A 15729-nucleotide genomic window follows, 5' to 3' on the forward strand; every position below is an offset into this window, starting at 1 on the left:
AGTTTGGAAGGTGCTGTTGTTGGACCTTTGATGAGCTCTTGCAGCCTTATGAAATGGCCGGACAAGTCACTCAGTTCAAGGTCAATTAGAGATGGACAATAAATGCTGGCCTTGCTAGTGGCACCCACACAGCTGCTAATGTGTGCCAGTAGTGGAAGGAGTGAATGTTGAAGGTGGTGTATAGGATGCCAATCAAGCAGGGTGCCAATCAAGTGGGCTGCATTGTCCTGGATGGTCTTCAGTGTTGTTGGAGCTGCACCTCACCAGACAAGTACAGAGTATTCCATTACACACCTGACTTGGGACTTGTAGTTGGTGGACAGGCTTTGGGGAGTCAGGAGGTGAATTACTCTCTGCAGAATTCCTCCCTGACTTTCTTCCTATCGTTCTATCTTCTTGGATTTTGTGTGGTGTTTATAATGATAGAAAACCATGTCCAACCCCCTTTCCTCTCCCTTGCCATAGCCCTGATCCCGGTAAGAATTCAAAATAATTTGAAGGCAGCAGACTGACCCCCTTTCAGCAACCGTGCGAACAACCTGAGCGCCAAGGAGAATAACAAATATGGAAACTGCGCAAGGAGCGTGTAGAAGGACTAAAGCTTCCCTCAGCAGGTTGGGACATCAGGCCTGATCATTGGGCCAAAAACACACGTATAATGTATGACCTTTTACCAAACACATTGCTTAATACCCAACAGAACATACATTGTCACAGTGCACATAAACACTGCTCAGAATATTACATCTTAGCTTATAAATCATCCTCTGTAATTGACGTGAAATAGAATGTTTACGATATCTGAAAATGTTGAAACAATGTACAGAACTGTTAACACTTGAATTATTCGTATCATTAATATGAATAGAATGTCACCTCCTAGGCAGTATCACTGACTGAACAGACACTGCCTGATCTCAGGGCAAACTTTAACAAGACAATAAGTAGTAATTTGCTGCTGTTTGGCAGTTTTATGTAGGGTCAATGGCCACTTCCCTTTTAGCAGGACCAGTGACTCAGTCTGAGCAATGCTTCTGCAGGTGTGAGTAGTTCAGCCACATTTGGCATTGATCAAATTATTACCCCTGACGCAAGAGTGGAAGCTGAATAGCCACAAGTTCCAGCCTTGAACTGGTGATTACCAATTTCGGAGGCCTTGGCCATATCTAGTCAGTGAGATATATTTATGGGGTCTCGTTTCCCAGCACCTGCGCTTAAATTCATCTCCCTCCTACATGTGGTAATCTTGCTGCCAGCTGTCATCTCCTTGCTGACCCTTACTTACCAAGGGAAACATAAGCCTCACACTTCCACAGTCTGAACATTGCAGTTTCCTATAGCTGCAGTATTAACAGAAAATACTGTCAGTGTACGTACGCTGTCCTGTAGCTGCGATATTAAATTGGTATACTGCTGTCAGTGTAGTGTTATGTATCTGAACTGTTAACAGGGTAAAGCGACAATGTACATAGTGTGTAGCTGCAATGTTAACAGGGTATACTCTCAGTGTACATAGTGTTGTGTAGCTGCGGTGTTAACAGGGTATACTGTCAGTGTACATAGTGTGTAGCTGCAATGTTAACAGGGTATACTCTCAGTGTACATAGTGTTGTGTAGCTGCAGTGTTAACAGGGTATACTGTCAATGTACATAGTGTGTAGCTGCAGTGTTAACAGGGTATACTGTCAATGTACATAGTATTGTGTAGCTGCTCTGTTAACAGGGTATACTGTCAGTGTACATAGTATTGTGTAGCTGCTCTGTTAACGGGGTATACTGTCAATGTACATAGTGTGTAGCTGCAGTGTTAACAGGGTATACTGTCAGTGTACATAGTGTGTAGCTGCAGTGTTAACAGGGTATACTGTCAGTGTACATAGTATTGTGTAGCTGCTCTGTTAACAGGGTATACTGTCAGTGTACATAGTATTGTGTAGCTGCTCTGTTAACGGGGTATACTGTCAATGTACATAGTGTGTAGCTGCAGTGTTAACAGGGTATACTGTCAGTGTACATAGTGTGTAGCTGCAGTGTTAACAGGGTATACCGTCAGTGTACATAGTATTGTGTAGCTGCTCTGTTAACAGGGTATACTGTCAGTGTACATAGTGTGTAGCTGCAGTGTTAACAGGGTATACTCTCAGTGTACATAGTGTTGTGTAGCTGCGGTGTTAACAGGGTATACCGTCAGTGTACATAGTGTGGAGCTGCAGTGTTAACAGGGTATACTGTCAATGTACATAGTGTGTAGCTGCAGTGTTAACAGGGTATACTGTCAGTGTACATAGTATTGTGTAGCTGCTCTGTTAACAGGGTATACTGTCAGTGTACATAGTATTGTGTAGCTGCTCTGTTAACGGGGTATACTGTCAATGTACATAGTGTGTAGCTGCAGTGTTAACAGGGTATACTGTCAGTGTACATAGTGTGTAGCTGCAGTGTTAACAGGGTATACCGTCAGTGTACATAGTATTGTGTAGCTGCTCTGTTAACAGGGTATACTGTCAATGTACATAGTGTGTAGCTGCAGTGTTAACAGGGTATACTGTCAGTGTACATAGTATTGTGTAGCTGCTCTGTTAACAGGGTATACTGTCAGTGTACATAGTATTGTGTAGCTGCTCTGTTAACGGGGTATACTGTCAATGTACATAGTGTGTAGCTGCAGTGTTAACAGGGTATACTGTCAATGTACATAGTGTGTAGCTGCAGTGTTAACAGGGTATACCGTCAGTGTACATAGTATTGTGTAGCTGCTCTGTTAACAGGGTATACTGTCAGTGTACATAGTGTGTAGCTGCAGTGTTAACAGGGTATACTATCAGTGTACATAGTGTTGTGTAGCTGCAATGTTAACAGGGTTTTCTGTCAGTGTACATAGTGTGTAGCTGCAGTGTTAACAGGGTATACTGTCAGTGTACATAGTGTTGTGTAGCTGCAATGTTAACAGGGTATACCGTCAGTGTACATAGTATTGTGTAGCTGCTCTGTTAACAGGGTATACTGTCAGTGTACATAGTATTGTGTAGCTGCTCTGTTAACGGGGTATACTGTCAATGTACATAGTGTGTAGCTGCAGTGTTAACAGGGTATACTATCAGTGTACATAGTGTTGTGTAGCTGCAATGTTAACAGGGTTTTCTGTCAGTGTACATAGTGTGTAGCTGCAGTGTTAACAGGGTATACTGTCAGTGTACATAGTGTTGTGTAGCTGCAATGTTAACAGGGTATACTGTCAGTGTACATAGTGTTGTGTAGCTGCGGTGTTAACAGGGCATACTGTCAGTGTACATAGTGTGTAGCTGCGGTGTTAACAGGGTATACTGTCAGTGTACATAGTGTTGTGTAGCTGCGGTGTTAACAGGGTATACTGTCAGTGTACAATTTCCTGTAGCTGCGGTGTTAACAGGGTATACTATCAGTGTACATAGTGTTGTGTATCTGCACTGTTAACAGGGTATACTGTCAGTGTACATAGTGTTGTGTATCTGCACTGTTAACAGGGTATACTGTCAGTGTACATAGTGTTCTGCAGCTGCAATGTTAACAGGGTATACTGTCAGTGTACATAGTGTTGTGTAGCTGCAGTGTTAACAGGGTATACTGTCAGTGTACATAGTGTTGTGTAGCTGCAGTGTTAACATGGTATACCGTCAGTGTACATAGTGTTGTGTAGCTGCAATGTTAACAGGGTATACTGTCAATGTACATAGTGTTGTAGTTGCGGTGTTAACAGGGTATACTGTCAGTGTACATAGTGTTGTGTAGTTGCGGTGTTAACAGGGTATACTGTCAGTGTACATAGTGTTGTGTAGTTGCGGTGTTAACAGGGTGTACTGTCAGTGTACATAGTGTTGTGTAGCTGCAATGTTAACAGGGTGTACTGTCAGTGTACATAGTGTTCTGCAGCTGCAATGTTAACAGGGTATACTGTCAGTGTACATCGTGTTCTGCAGCTGCAATGTTAACAGGGTATACCGTCAGTGTACATAGTGTTCTGCAGCTGCAATGTTAACAGGGTATACCGTCAGTGTACATGCAATGTCCTAAGCTGTGGTGTTAACTCCACGGCCCCAACGGCTGAATTGATAATGGAGAGAAAGAGGCTTCCAATGGAGCTTGTGCTTGAATTGATGAGCAAACTTTGCTTCCTGCGAGGGGCATTTTATGGGCATGGGGATGATGCCGGCCGTCTATTGGCTCACCAGCTTGAGGTGACAGGTGGCTGCACGGGAGATAGCACATGTTAAGGGTGAGGGGGTAGGGTGGTTACTGTTCCGGATTAGTTTGATGAAGCGTTTAAGGCTTTCTATCGGGCTGTACAGATCTGAGCTGCTGGAGGGTCGCTCGGACTGGAACAGTTTTTGGGAAGGTTGGACTTCCCGGTTGTGGAGAAGGTGAAGAGGCAGCAGTTGGAGGCACCGTAGGGGTTGGAATAGGTTATGGATTGTATCGGTTCCATGCAATCGGGGAAGACACCGAGACTGGAAGTTTTCCAGTGGAATTCTACAAGCAGTTCGCTGCTTTGTTGGTGCCACAGTTACTGGGGATGTTCAATGATTCTCTGTCAAGGGGGGTGCTACCAGCCACATTTACGCAGGCGTCAATCTCCCTGATCCCGAAAAAGGACAAGGTTCCCGTTGAATGGTGGTCTTGCAGGCCTATTTCTCTGGTGAATACGGACGCTAAGGCATTAACTAAGGTTCTGGCAAAGTGTCTAGTGCTTGCCAGTGATGATCTCTGAGGATCAAACAGGGTTTGCCAAGGGCCAACAGTTGTTGATCAATATCAGGAGACATTTTACACAATGGGGCAAGTGCCTGAGGTAATCATCACCGTGGAGGTGCGCGGGGGGGCACATTTAGGGAGGCTGCCGTTTAAGCTTCCCAAGAAAAAGTTTTGATATTTAGGGATTCAGGTGGCGCACGACTGGGCTCTGTTACATAAACTGAATTTGGTCAGTCTGGTAAAGGGGATGAAGAGGGACTTGAAGAGGTAGAGCGCTTTCCTTGGCGGGTAGAGTACAGACAGTCAAAATGAACATTCTGCCGAGGTTCTTATTTGTGTTCCAGTGTCTCCCGATCTTCCTCCCCAAATCTGTTTTCATTTGGGTTGATAAATTAATCTCAGTCTTTGTTTGGGCGGATAAGACTCCCAGGATTCGAAGCGCCTTCCTGCAGAAAAGGCGAAAGTCAGGTGTGCTGGCGCGATTACATTTTATGTAAATTGCAGTTGTTAACAAGACAGAAACTGCTTATTGAATCCCAGTCGGTCTGCCTCCTCCTGTTGGCACTTTTTGTTTGTGTCCCCCGTTTATCTTGCTCCAAGAGCTTGAGGGATTGCATGATTAACACCCTGGTCATATCCGGGTGAATGTGTCGGATTAAACTTTGCCCCCGTTGCAACACAAATAGTTCACTTGTTGTGAACTGTGGAGGAATGCTATAATTACAGTGTTGAAAGCCTAGACTCCATGAAAAGGGAGGGAGAGAGAGAGAAAGGAGGACGTGAACGTCACTAATGAACGAAATGTAAAGGCAGAGCTTAGCTGAAAGGCTGTAGTCCAGTCGAGTCCAATGAGGGTCAGAGTTCAAGTTTAGAAATAATTTAAATGTCTGAGTTGCTGAGCAGCTTGACAAAGGGTTCAAGGATATTGGTTGCTGGGGATTACACTTGCCATGACTGATTGTGCTGCCAGAGATGACATGGTCCTGGGCCTGTGCTCAGGTTGAGAGCCAGTGTCAGAAACCTGGAGAACCAGCCCGGGTTTCAGTCTCTGCTCTGAGTGACATTGTTCTCCGAATGTCCACAGCGAGCGCAAGGATCTCGGAAAATTTATTCTTGTAAGTGTCGCTGACACAACCAGCATTTGTTGCCCATCCCTAGTTGTCGAACCAAGTGGCTTGCCACCATTTCCGAGAGCAGTCATATGTAAGGTAAGGACGGCAGATTTTCTTCCCAAACGGGAAATTAGTGAACCAGATCAGTTTTTCAAACAATTGACAATGGCTTTATGGTCACCATTACTATGGCTCTCAATTCCAGATTTATTAATTGAATTTGAATTCCACCAGCTGCTATGGTGGGGTTTGAACCCATGTTCTCAGAGCATTAACCTGGGTCTCTGGATTACTAGTCCAGTGACATTACCACTACGCCACTACCTCTTGTGAATATTACTCACTCAACTTCTAATGAACAGCCTATCGCCATGTAACCCCCTCCACCTCCATCTCAGCAAGCTGTTACTGTAAATGGTTCAGCACCTCTCTACTCCAGTGTCATTGTGGTCATTCCTCAACTAGTTGACCCCAATAACCCTTCACCCCATGTGCAACAGGGAGTCTACTTTTATATGGCCTCTGTCACAACCTCAAAGCGTTTACAGCCAACAAAGTACTTTTGAAGCGTAATCACTTATTTTCTGGGAGGAACTCTGACACATGCACAGAAAGAGCTCACAAACAGCAATGAGATAAATAACTAGATGCTCTGTGTTAGTTATGCTCTGGGGATGTGGCCATCGCAGAAAGACCAGCGTTTGTTGCCAATCCTTAATTGTTGCCAAGAGAAGGTGGTGGTAACCGAGTGAGAGTACCACTGTCACTACATCAGGTACCATGTGGAGTCCTTGCCCCACTCTAACTCGTGTCATTGCAGTCACACGCTGGCAGAGTTCCACAGCTGGTGTCTGTCATGGAATTTACACAAGGCCTTTCTTCTCCGGTTTTAAGTTTGTCCTCATGTTCCTGCTTCAGACAAGAGTGTGGGAACTGCCACTGTTTTTATTACTGACCGGGTGCTGCTCTAACTGGTCCCCTGATCACTCCATGTGACCGTGTGTGCCAGCTGTCTGACTCTCATTCTAGAAACTAGGTTGTCCTGCACTGCCCCATGGCTGTGAATATTTAGGTACAATCAGTATCATATCAGTCTTCAATCAGTCACTCCTTTAGTAAAACATTGAAATGGTGTTATGTTTCTAATCTCCTCGTTGTTCACCCACATTCTCTCTATCAATCTCTTATTTTCATTATTCCCCTCTTTCCCTGAGTGTTATTCTCTTCCAGTTATAACCTGGCTGAGTTTGGAATATAGAACTTAGCAGCAGAAGTAGACCACTCAGCCCATCGAACCTGCTCTGCCATTCAATAAGATCATGGTTGATGTGGTTGTGGTCTCAACTTCATTTTCCTGTCTGTCCCCCAAAACCCTTGACTCCCATGTCTATCAAAAATCTTATCTAACTCGAGCCTTATATTCAATAGCCCAGCCTCTATTGCTCTCTGGGGAAGAGATGTCCACAGACTGATGACCCTCAGAGTTCCCCTCATGTCCATCTTAAACTGTGTCCCCTGGTCCTAGTCTCCCCCATGAGAGGAAGCATCTTCCCGGTATCCACCCTGTCCAGTCCCCTCAGGATTATATCTGTTTCAATAAAATCACCTCGCTGTCTTCTAAACTCCAATGGGTATAGGCCAACCTTTTCTACCTATCCTCACAAGATGAGCCCTTCATCCCAGGAATGGGAAAGGATTTGGGTGTCTGCGTGAAGGTTCAGATTTTATTTTTATTCGTTCATGGGATGTGAGCATCACGAGGCCAGCATTTATTCCCATCTTTAATTAGATAGATAATTACTTTGTTGGAAAATCATCGTGGCAGCAGATGCCAAGTTGTGATGACGATACAAATAAAACAAGTAATTATAATGCATAACATAGTGATAAACAATCATTAAAATGAAGTATAAAAGGATTGAACAATTATAAACATTCCAGTATACAAACAATTCCGCAGTGGTTAGCACTGCTGCCTCACAGCGCCAGGGACCCGGGTTCAATTCAGGCCTTGGGTCACTGTCTGTGTGGAGTTCGCACATTCTCCCCGTTTCTGCGTCGGTTTCCTCCGGGTTCTCCGGTTTCCTCCCACAATCCAAAGATGTGCAGGTTAGGTGGATTGGCCATGATAAATTGCCTCTGTGTCCAAAAGGTTAGATCGTTTATGGGGTTACAGGGATAGGGCGGGGGAGTGGGCTCAGGTAAGGAGCTCTTTCAGCGGGTCAGTGCTGACTCGATGGACTGAATGGCCTCCTGAACTGTAGGGTTTCTATGAATTACAATATATTGTGAAATGCAGTATTCTAATTTAAAGAATAAAAAATTAAAGGTCTACTGCATTTTTTATTAAAGCCTGTAGATCATGTTTGTCCTTGAGAAGGTGATGGTGAGCTGCCTTCTTAAACTGCTGCGGTCCATGTGGTGTAGGCAGACCCTCAGTGCTGATAGGGAGGGAGTTCCAGGAGTTGACCCAGTGACAGTGAAGGAACAGCGATATATTTCCAAGTCAGGATGGTGAGTGGCTGGATTGGTTGTCTGAGGCCTGAGGTCGAGCTAGAAGAGGTTAGGTGTCTGTTCTCCAGCTGCATTCACTGGTTTCACGCTGTCTTGGCAGATTGCGATCGTCCCCTGATTTATAATGTGCTTACTGGAGCGGTCAGACTGGTTTGTGGAGTTTGTTGCTTTGCTGCAGTCAGTTCAAGCCCTGTCACACACTCATTTTTATATACAATGGAAAGTGACAGACATGTCAAATTGTTTTGTGTGAAATGAGAGCTAATAACACCCTTCTATTTTATTTTTCTTGCAGGAGATAGTCGATAGGGATGGAAACAATAAAGTGCTGTCTTTCACAATCCCGTCACTGTCCAAACCATCAGTTTATCATGAGGTAAGCTGCCTTTGATGGAGCCATCATTCACCCCCTCTCCCCTGCTCTGTATCCCTGGAGGTTTCTGTAAACTGGGATTGTGCTTTGAATGCAACAGCTTTGGTGAGATTCTTTTTGAAACTTGGTGAGGGACTTCCTCTGGGAAATTGATAAAAGAACAGCCACTCTTCTCTTCAACTGTGCTGACGACAAGAGCCCAGTCTACACCTCATCAAAGCAAGGTGGCTGGCCCTCCATCAGGTCGGCTTTTATCCTGTTTCTCAATAGGCATGTCCTGCACAGAGCAGCAGTCTGCTACTTTGGAGATCTACTCAGCGAATCAGTGACTTCAAGAGGGTGTGAAGGGAGAGAGAGTAATCCGCAGGAACTATCCAAACACCAGGGGGAAGTTTCATAAGAACCTATCCTGAATGTAGGAAGAGTTAGGATCAGTTAGACACTTGGGTCTGTGCTTCCATTCAGTGTGACCGAGTTCAATATGTCTACATCTTCCCAATACCCCTTAATACATAGCATAGAATCCTATAGTGCAGAAGGAGGCCATTCGGTCCATCGAGTCTACACCGACCCTCTGAAAGAGCATCCTAGCTAGGCCCACTCACCTACCCTATTCCCATAACCCCACCTAACCTGCACAAACGGACAATTTAGCACGCCCATTAATCTCCCATTAATTGCCATTTGCAGAAGGGAGTTCCAAACACCAACCATCCTTTGAGTTTAGAAATGTTTCCTAATTTCCCTCCTGAAAGGTCTGGCTCTGATTCTTAGACTCTGCCCCCTAGACTTGCCAACCGAATGGAAACGGCTTCTTTCCAGCTGTTTATCAGTTCCCATGTATATCTTGAAAACATTGTCCATAACTCGTGGTTCTGTAAGATAGCAACAGTCTTGTGATCAGACTAAAGCAATTTGCGGCAGTGGAACTTGCACCATTTGATAGGATTATCGAGATCAGGATAAGATTTCCCCCCTCAAATAACAGACGTGGACTAACAAAAGTTCATTGTGTGCTGCACAAGCTGAACACACTGCCTGGTATGTAACCTCAGAATTTCGACGAAGGGCAGAGGAGTTATACCCAGAATCCTAGCCAATATTTAGCTCCTCAATCAATGTCATTAGAAACAGATGATTTGGTCACTATCTCCTGGATGTTTGTGGGACCTTGCTGTATGCACTTTGGCTGCTGTATTTCCTACCTTAAAACTGGGGAGTGGCACAACTACACTTCAAAACTATTTAATTGACTTTAACACGTTTTGGGGGCTTTCTGAGGTCAGTGAAAGCTGCTATAGAAATGCACCTTTAATTTTATTGCTATTTAGTGAGGTGAACGCACTAGTGGCGTGCCGGCCAAGTATAGGCTGAAGGAGTGCTGTCAGAGGTGCTGCTTTCTTTCGAATGAGGTGTTAATCTGTCCTCTCATATGGCTGTTGAACACACACAACATGGGCTGGATTCTCTGTCGTGAAAGGACACAGTTTTTACGACGGTGTGGGGACATAGTCCTAAAAATGGAGAATCCAGCCCCACATTTTTATGGTCTTTAAATCAAGCTATTTATCTCTTTGTGGAGATTAGATTTACAATAATTGTATTATTGCCTGCATAGCCAAGACCATATAAAGTACCAGCTTAGCTAGCAGTAGAACTCTCATATATCTGAAACAAATATAATGGCTTCAAAATGAGCCATTCTCTATCCTGTCAAGTGGACAGTTGGGACTGGATTCTCCGTTCTGAAGATTAAATGCTCCCGCCAGTGGATACTCGCTCCTGGTCTCCGCTCGTGCTAGGAGCAGCGCCCAGGTGCGATTCACTCTCCTTTTCCCTGCAAATTTATGCATGAAGGGGAACTTGTGGGATTCTATCTGAATCCCGGTATTGGGCTGCCATTTTGCGATTGCGGCCCAATATTGAAGCCCGGCGGCTGCCCTGTCCCCCACAATTCAAATACTACCCCTCCTCGGCTGCACGTCAGGTCATCCTTACACCCCCTCCCCACCATCACAGGAATAATGGGTCACCCCTCTCCACCTCCTGCACGAGAGTAATCCAACAATGACCTATTTGCATGGTGCTGCTGGCATGGGGAGTGTAGCTCACTGTCTCTGCCAGCGGGGGAATGGAGCACGGAATGGAATTGAAATCCACTGTCGATCCCATTTTTTAGCGAACGCTTGATTCTCTGCTACCGGGTTACCCGATTGTGGCACTATTTCAAAAAAGAGCTGGACAGGGTTTTCCATGATCAACATTAATTTTTCAACCAGCAGATTAATCTGGTCATGCTACTTGTGGATCCTTGCTGTGTCCAAAATGGCTACCGCTTTTCCTTCATTACAGCAGTGATGAAACTTGAAAAAGTATTCCATTGGCTGTTAAGCGCCGGTAATGAGAACTGCAGGCCTCTGATTAGGGGACATCTCTTGGGGTTGGTATTTCTGGCCCCACTGGGGTAAATGCAGGAATTGAATGTCACCCATGGGAAGCCCCAATGGCAGAATTCCCACTGTCAATACAAAATTTAATCATCTCAGGGCTCGCACAGATCGATCTGTCAAGAGTGTCAGTTTTCGGCGGTAGGTGTCAGCCTGCCCACCACCGTCGCTGGCCTCATTCAATCCCACCTAATGTGTGGCGGTAGTGAAGGGAATAAATGTTTACGATGACAGTTGGCTGCACTCTCCTGGATGATGTTGAGACTCTTGAGTGTTGTTCTCCTCACTCTTATTCTGTACTTGGCCAGGAATAAATATTCACTAGGACATTGGAATAATTCCCTACACTTCTTCAAATTGTGCAATGGGATTACTTGCATCCCATCTGAACAGACTGGTGAGGCTGTTGGTTTAACATCTTACCTGAAAGTCATGCAGCTTTTTCTTAGTACTTCGGTGTTGTGTTTCCCCAAGAGTGAGGCTTGAAGCCATTATATTTGTTTCAGATATGAGAGTTCTACTGCTAGCTAAGCTGCCACTTTATATGGTCTTGGCTATGCAGGCAAGAATACGATTATTGGAAACTTGATCACCACAAAGAGTAAAATAGGTTGATTTAAAAATCTTAAAAACGTGGGGCTGGATTCTCCGTTTTTGGAACTATGTTCCCACACCATCGTAAAAACTGTGGCCTTTCACGACAAAACTGCGCTGGGAGTGTTGGTTTTGATTATGGACATAAGTCTCTGGAGTGAGACTTGAACACACGTCATTCTTACTCAGATCCCCCCCAACACACACACACACACACACACACACACACACACTTTGGTGCAGTTGGTGGATGGAGTGGCTACATGATATCTGAGTTTAGACAAGTGGCTAAGCTATGAATCTGCTCGAGTCAGCCTTTGAAGAGAGAGAAACTGAGCTGCTGGGAAACGAGCATGAAGTATTTTCATTCTCAGGATGTAGCCAGATGGGCTTTTATGAAAGTCCAACAGCTCATGGTCACTGCAGTTGGGACCAGTTTTTCACTTTTGTTGTTTCTTTTTCACCTGAATTCGAATTGTCAAACTGCCCAGGTGGGATTTGACCTTGCACTCTCTGGATGTTAGTCCGATGATAATCCATGCATGGAGCTTAACCGAAAATGTGAAAGCCTCTTGCTTTGTATTACCACACAGCCTTCAAGTATTGGCTCCATGGCCCTGACAGAAGGAGCACTCAGCCAGCACGATCTAATCCGGGTGGTGTACAGTGACCTCCACCCTCAGAGAGAGAACTTCACAGCACAGAACAGGTAAGTGAAGCAGCACAAACTGAATCTTCCGCTCTCGTTTCCACCCCCTGCATCCTGACAACCCCACCCCAACAATCATGGACACACGATTCTCCATTGGCCGACACCGAAATCGGGAAAGGAGATTGGGTGGCGAATCGGCTTTGATGCAGAAAGTGTGGCGAACGCTGGGTTCCCGCCAAATTGCAATTCTCCGGTAACTCGACAGCGGCGTCAGTACGTTCAGTACAGTAACCACCGTTTGCATATTATTAGCAGGCCTAATCCGGTATTCTCTGGGCCTCCACGATTCTGTGCCTCCACTGGGGCGAATTCCTGACGGCAAGGTTCACTTGTGCTTTTAAAAATCGAGAAATCGGAACCGCAGCTGATGAGGGAGAGAGAGGAGGTAGGACACGGAAAGGTGCGATCATGGGTTGCCGGGCCTGACACTGGCTGAGGAAGGGGCTGGGGTGATCCCCCACGGGACTGGGGCAGTGTCTAGGCATGGACTGCAATTTCCACGGCCTGCAAGGCAGCCACCTTGCTGCCCACCGCACTGACCACCCACCTTGGCCCTTGGTTCTGCAGTGTGACACCGGCCATATGGGTGCAATCACCCCCTGCACTGCAATTCCCTCCCACCCTCCACCATACCCCTCTCCCTTCCCCGTCCGGCTGCCAGCCGCCGGCGGCGCATCACGCAGCCCGCCCGAGGGCCAAGCCCCTACCGGGGGGGGGGGGGGGGGGGGGGGGGGGGGAGAAAGAGAAGAGACGACGACATGGAGTGTACCGCTGGCGAGGGCAGTGCCAACCGACGGTACCCCTGGCAGCAGGGGCAGGCAACAGTGCCAGAGGCCCCCACGTGCCAGGCGCCGACGGAGCCGGGGGAGGGGGATATGCGGGGGAGTGGGGGGGGGGGGCAGGGGGGGGCAGAGTCCACAGTGCCAACCGGGACCACAGTGTAGCCTGGTGGGCACTGGGGTACGTACCATGTCAACATGTTGGTCCCCTGCAGTCAATGGATTTTGGAATACAACCAACAATGGTGGTCCTCCTCCTAGTCACCACACCCCTGGGGGAAGCATTACGGCTGGATGAGCTGGAGTTGCTCGAGGAAGAGGAAGCTGCAGCAGCGGAACGTGCAGCAGCAGAGCCTGCCCCAGAGCACCAGGAGCCAGCCGCTGAGGATGGAGAGCCGGCCTCCCAGCAAGCTGAGGAGGGGGTGCAAAGAAGGCACCGCAAGAGGCCTCGTGGGTGCCAGCAGCGCCTGTCATTATGGCATGCGTTGAAGACTCCAGCTGAGCAGGCTGACCGTGCGACAAATCTGCCAGATAATTGCTCACCTGGCACCGAGGGGGAATGGGGTAGGACACCCAGTCCCGGTGGCCGTCAAGGTGACGGTCGCCCTGAACCTTTACACCGCAGTCATTTCAGGTGCTGGGGAATCTTTCCAGGATCTCACAGAGCTCTCTGTGTACAGGTGCATCCGCGCCGTCAGAGGCACTACATGCCCAGTAGGCACAGTACATCCATTTCCAAGTGGACCGAGCCCAACAGGATGCCCAGGCAGCAGGGTTCGCGGCCATCGCCAAGATGCCCCGGGACCAGGGGGTGATCGACGGGATGCATGTCGCCCTACGAGCACCTGCAGATGACAGGCCGATCTTCACAAACCGAAAAGTGTTCCACTCGAAGAACATACATTTGCACCCAATACCCAGGCAGTGTGCACGACACCTTCATCCTGGCACACTCGATGGTTCCTGGACTCTTCAAGGCGCACTCACGGCTGGAGGATTGGCTCATGGGCGGCAGGGGTTATCCGCTGCAGTCGTGCATGATGATGGCTATCCAGACCGACGCGGCGACCTGCTACAACTACCATGCCACGACCAGGGACGCGATCGAGCGGTGCATCGGCATCCTGAAGATGCAGTTCCGGTGCCTGGACCGCTGGGTGGGTCGCCCGCATCATGGTGGCCTGCTGCGTTCTCCACAACATCGTGCAGCAGAAGGGCGACATGCTGGAGGAGGAGGATGAATAGCAGTCCTCGTCCGATGAGGATGCGGGGGAGGGCAAGAATGGGAAGGACATGGAGCCCAGGCAGGCATGGGAGGCCACACAACATTTGCGCCAGGGCCAACGCACATGGGACGCTCTGATCGCCTCCATGTCCACTGACTGGGGGGTGGGGGGAGGGAGGGGGTGAAGAGGGGAGGCGGGGGGAGAAGAGGGGAGGGGGGGGCGTTGCCAGGGCACAGACACCGCCCCCGCTTGCAACCTCCTTCATGATACATGCTGTTGCAATATGAGGTCTGGGCCCTGAGTTGGCAGTAACAGCAGCCTAGCCCATCTCTCACACCCTTCTGTCAGAGCACCGAGGCAGGTTATAACATTGTGGGCAGGTGTTTAATGTGTTTAAAACATATATACAAATTTGTGCCCTAGCCCCTATCATTAAATTGTGCCCTGCACCGTGCCAACGTATCTGGTGTCTACTTTTCTGGCCTTACGGACCCTAACGCTACGTCTAGGTGGATCTCCAGACGGTACATCAGGAGTGGAGGCGGCCAGCTGTGATTCACCCCCTGTGACCTGGGTCCCTGGGGAAACTGGTCCTGGATGGGCCCGGCTGCTGCTCAGGTGTCCTAGGTGGCGCTGTGCCGCACTGTTCTGCCCGCTGCCCATGTGATGCACCAGGGACATTGGGTGGAGGACATTGCTGCGGTGTTCCGGCACCTCCCCTGTGGGAGCTACCGGCACCCGCCCCATCGCCCCCTCCCTCTGGGTGCCCGGGCTACTCCCTGGGGCGAGGGTGCCAGTGGAGCTAACCCATGAGGCTCTCCCGCCACCAGATGCTGCCAGTCCTGAAGGCCCACTGCCACCTTGACCAGAGTCTATATACTCGTGGCCATGGAGCTCAGGGAGTAGACCACCTCCGCCTGGAACTGTGCCACATCATGCTGCGACTGTGCCACCACCTTCTGAGCCTGTGCCGCATCAGCTAGTGACTACGCCATCTCCTTCTGGGACTGGGTATCTCCCTCTGTGTCTGTGCCACGTCGGCCAACGCCTGGGCAGTGCCGCCGAAGCTCTAAGCCACGGCCCACTGTGACTGGGCCATGCTCGGGAGCGCCACTGCAATGTCCAGGAGGCTCTTGCACATGGCTGCCTGTGAGAGGGCAGCCCTGTCCTTCGCCTTGGCAATCGCCTACACAGAATGCTGATCCATGGCCAAAACCCTCGGCCCCAAGACCTCCGCCACAAAC

The 15729-nt window shown here is 48.2% G+C and overlaps 1 protein-coding gene across 1 annotated transcript in view; it reads left to right on the forward strand.

Annotated features, from left to right (window-relative positions):
- Positions 1 to 15729, forward strand: part of LOC119962283 (protein FAM126B-like) — an 85011-nt gene that overhangs the window by 48284 nt on the left and 20998 nt on the right. The window contains exons 5-6 of the mRNA XM_038790270.1: positions 8650 to 8730; positions 12362 to 12477. Of these exons, the coding sequence (XP_038646198.1) occupies positions 8650 to 8730; positions 12362 to 12477 (197 nt within the window). The remainder of the gene's footprint in view (positions 1 to 8649; positions 8731 to 12361; positions 12478 to 15729) is intronic.

Source organism: Scyliorhinus canicula, chromosome 2 (genome assembly GCF_902713615.1).
Source record: "Scyliorhinus canicula chromosome 2, sScyCan1.1, whole genome shotgun sequence".
Classification (NCBI taxonomy): Eukaryota; Metazoa; Chordata; class Chondrichthyes; order Carcharhiniformes; family Scyliorhinidae; genus Scyliorhinus; species Scyliorhinus canicula.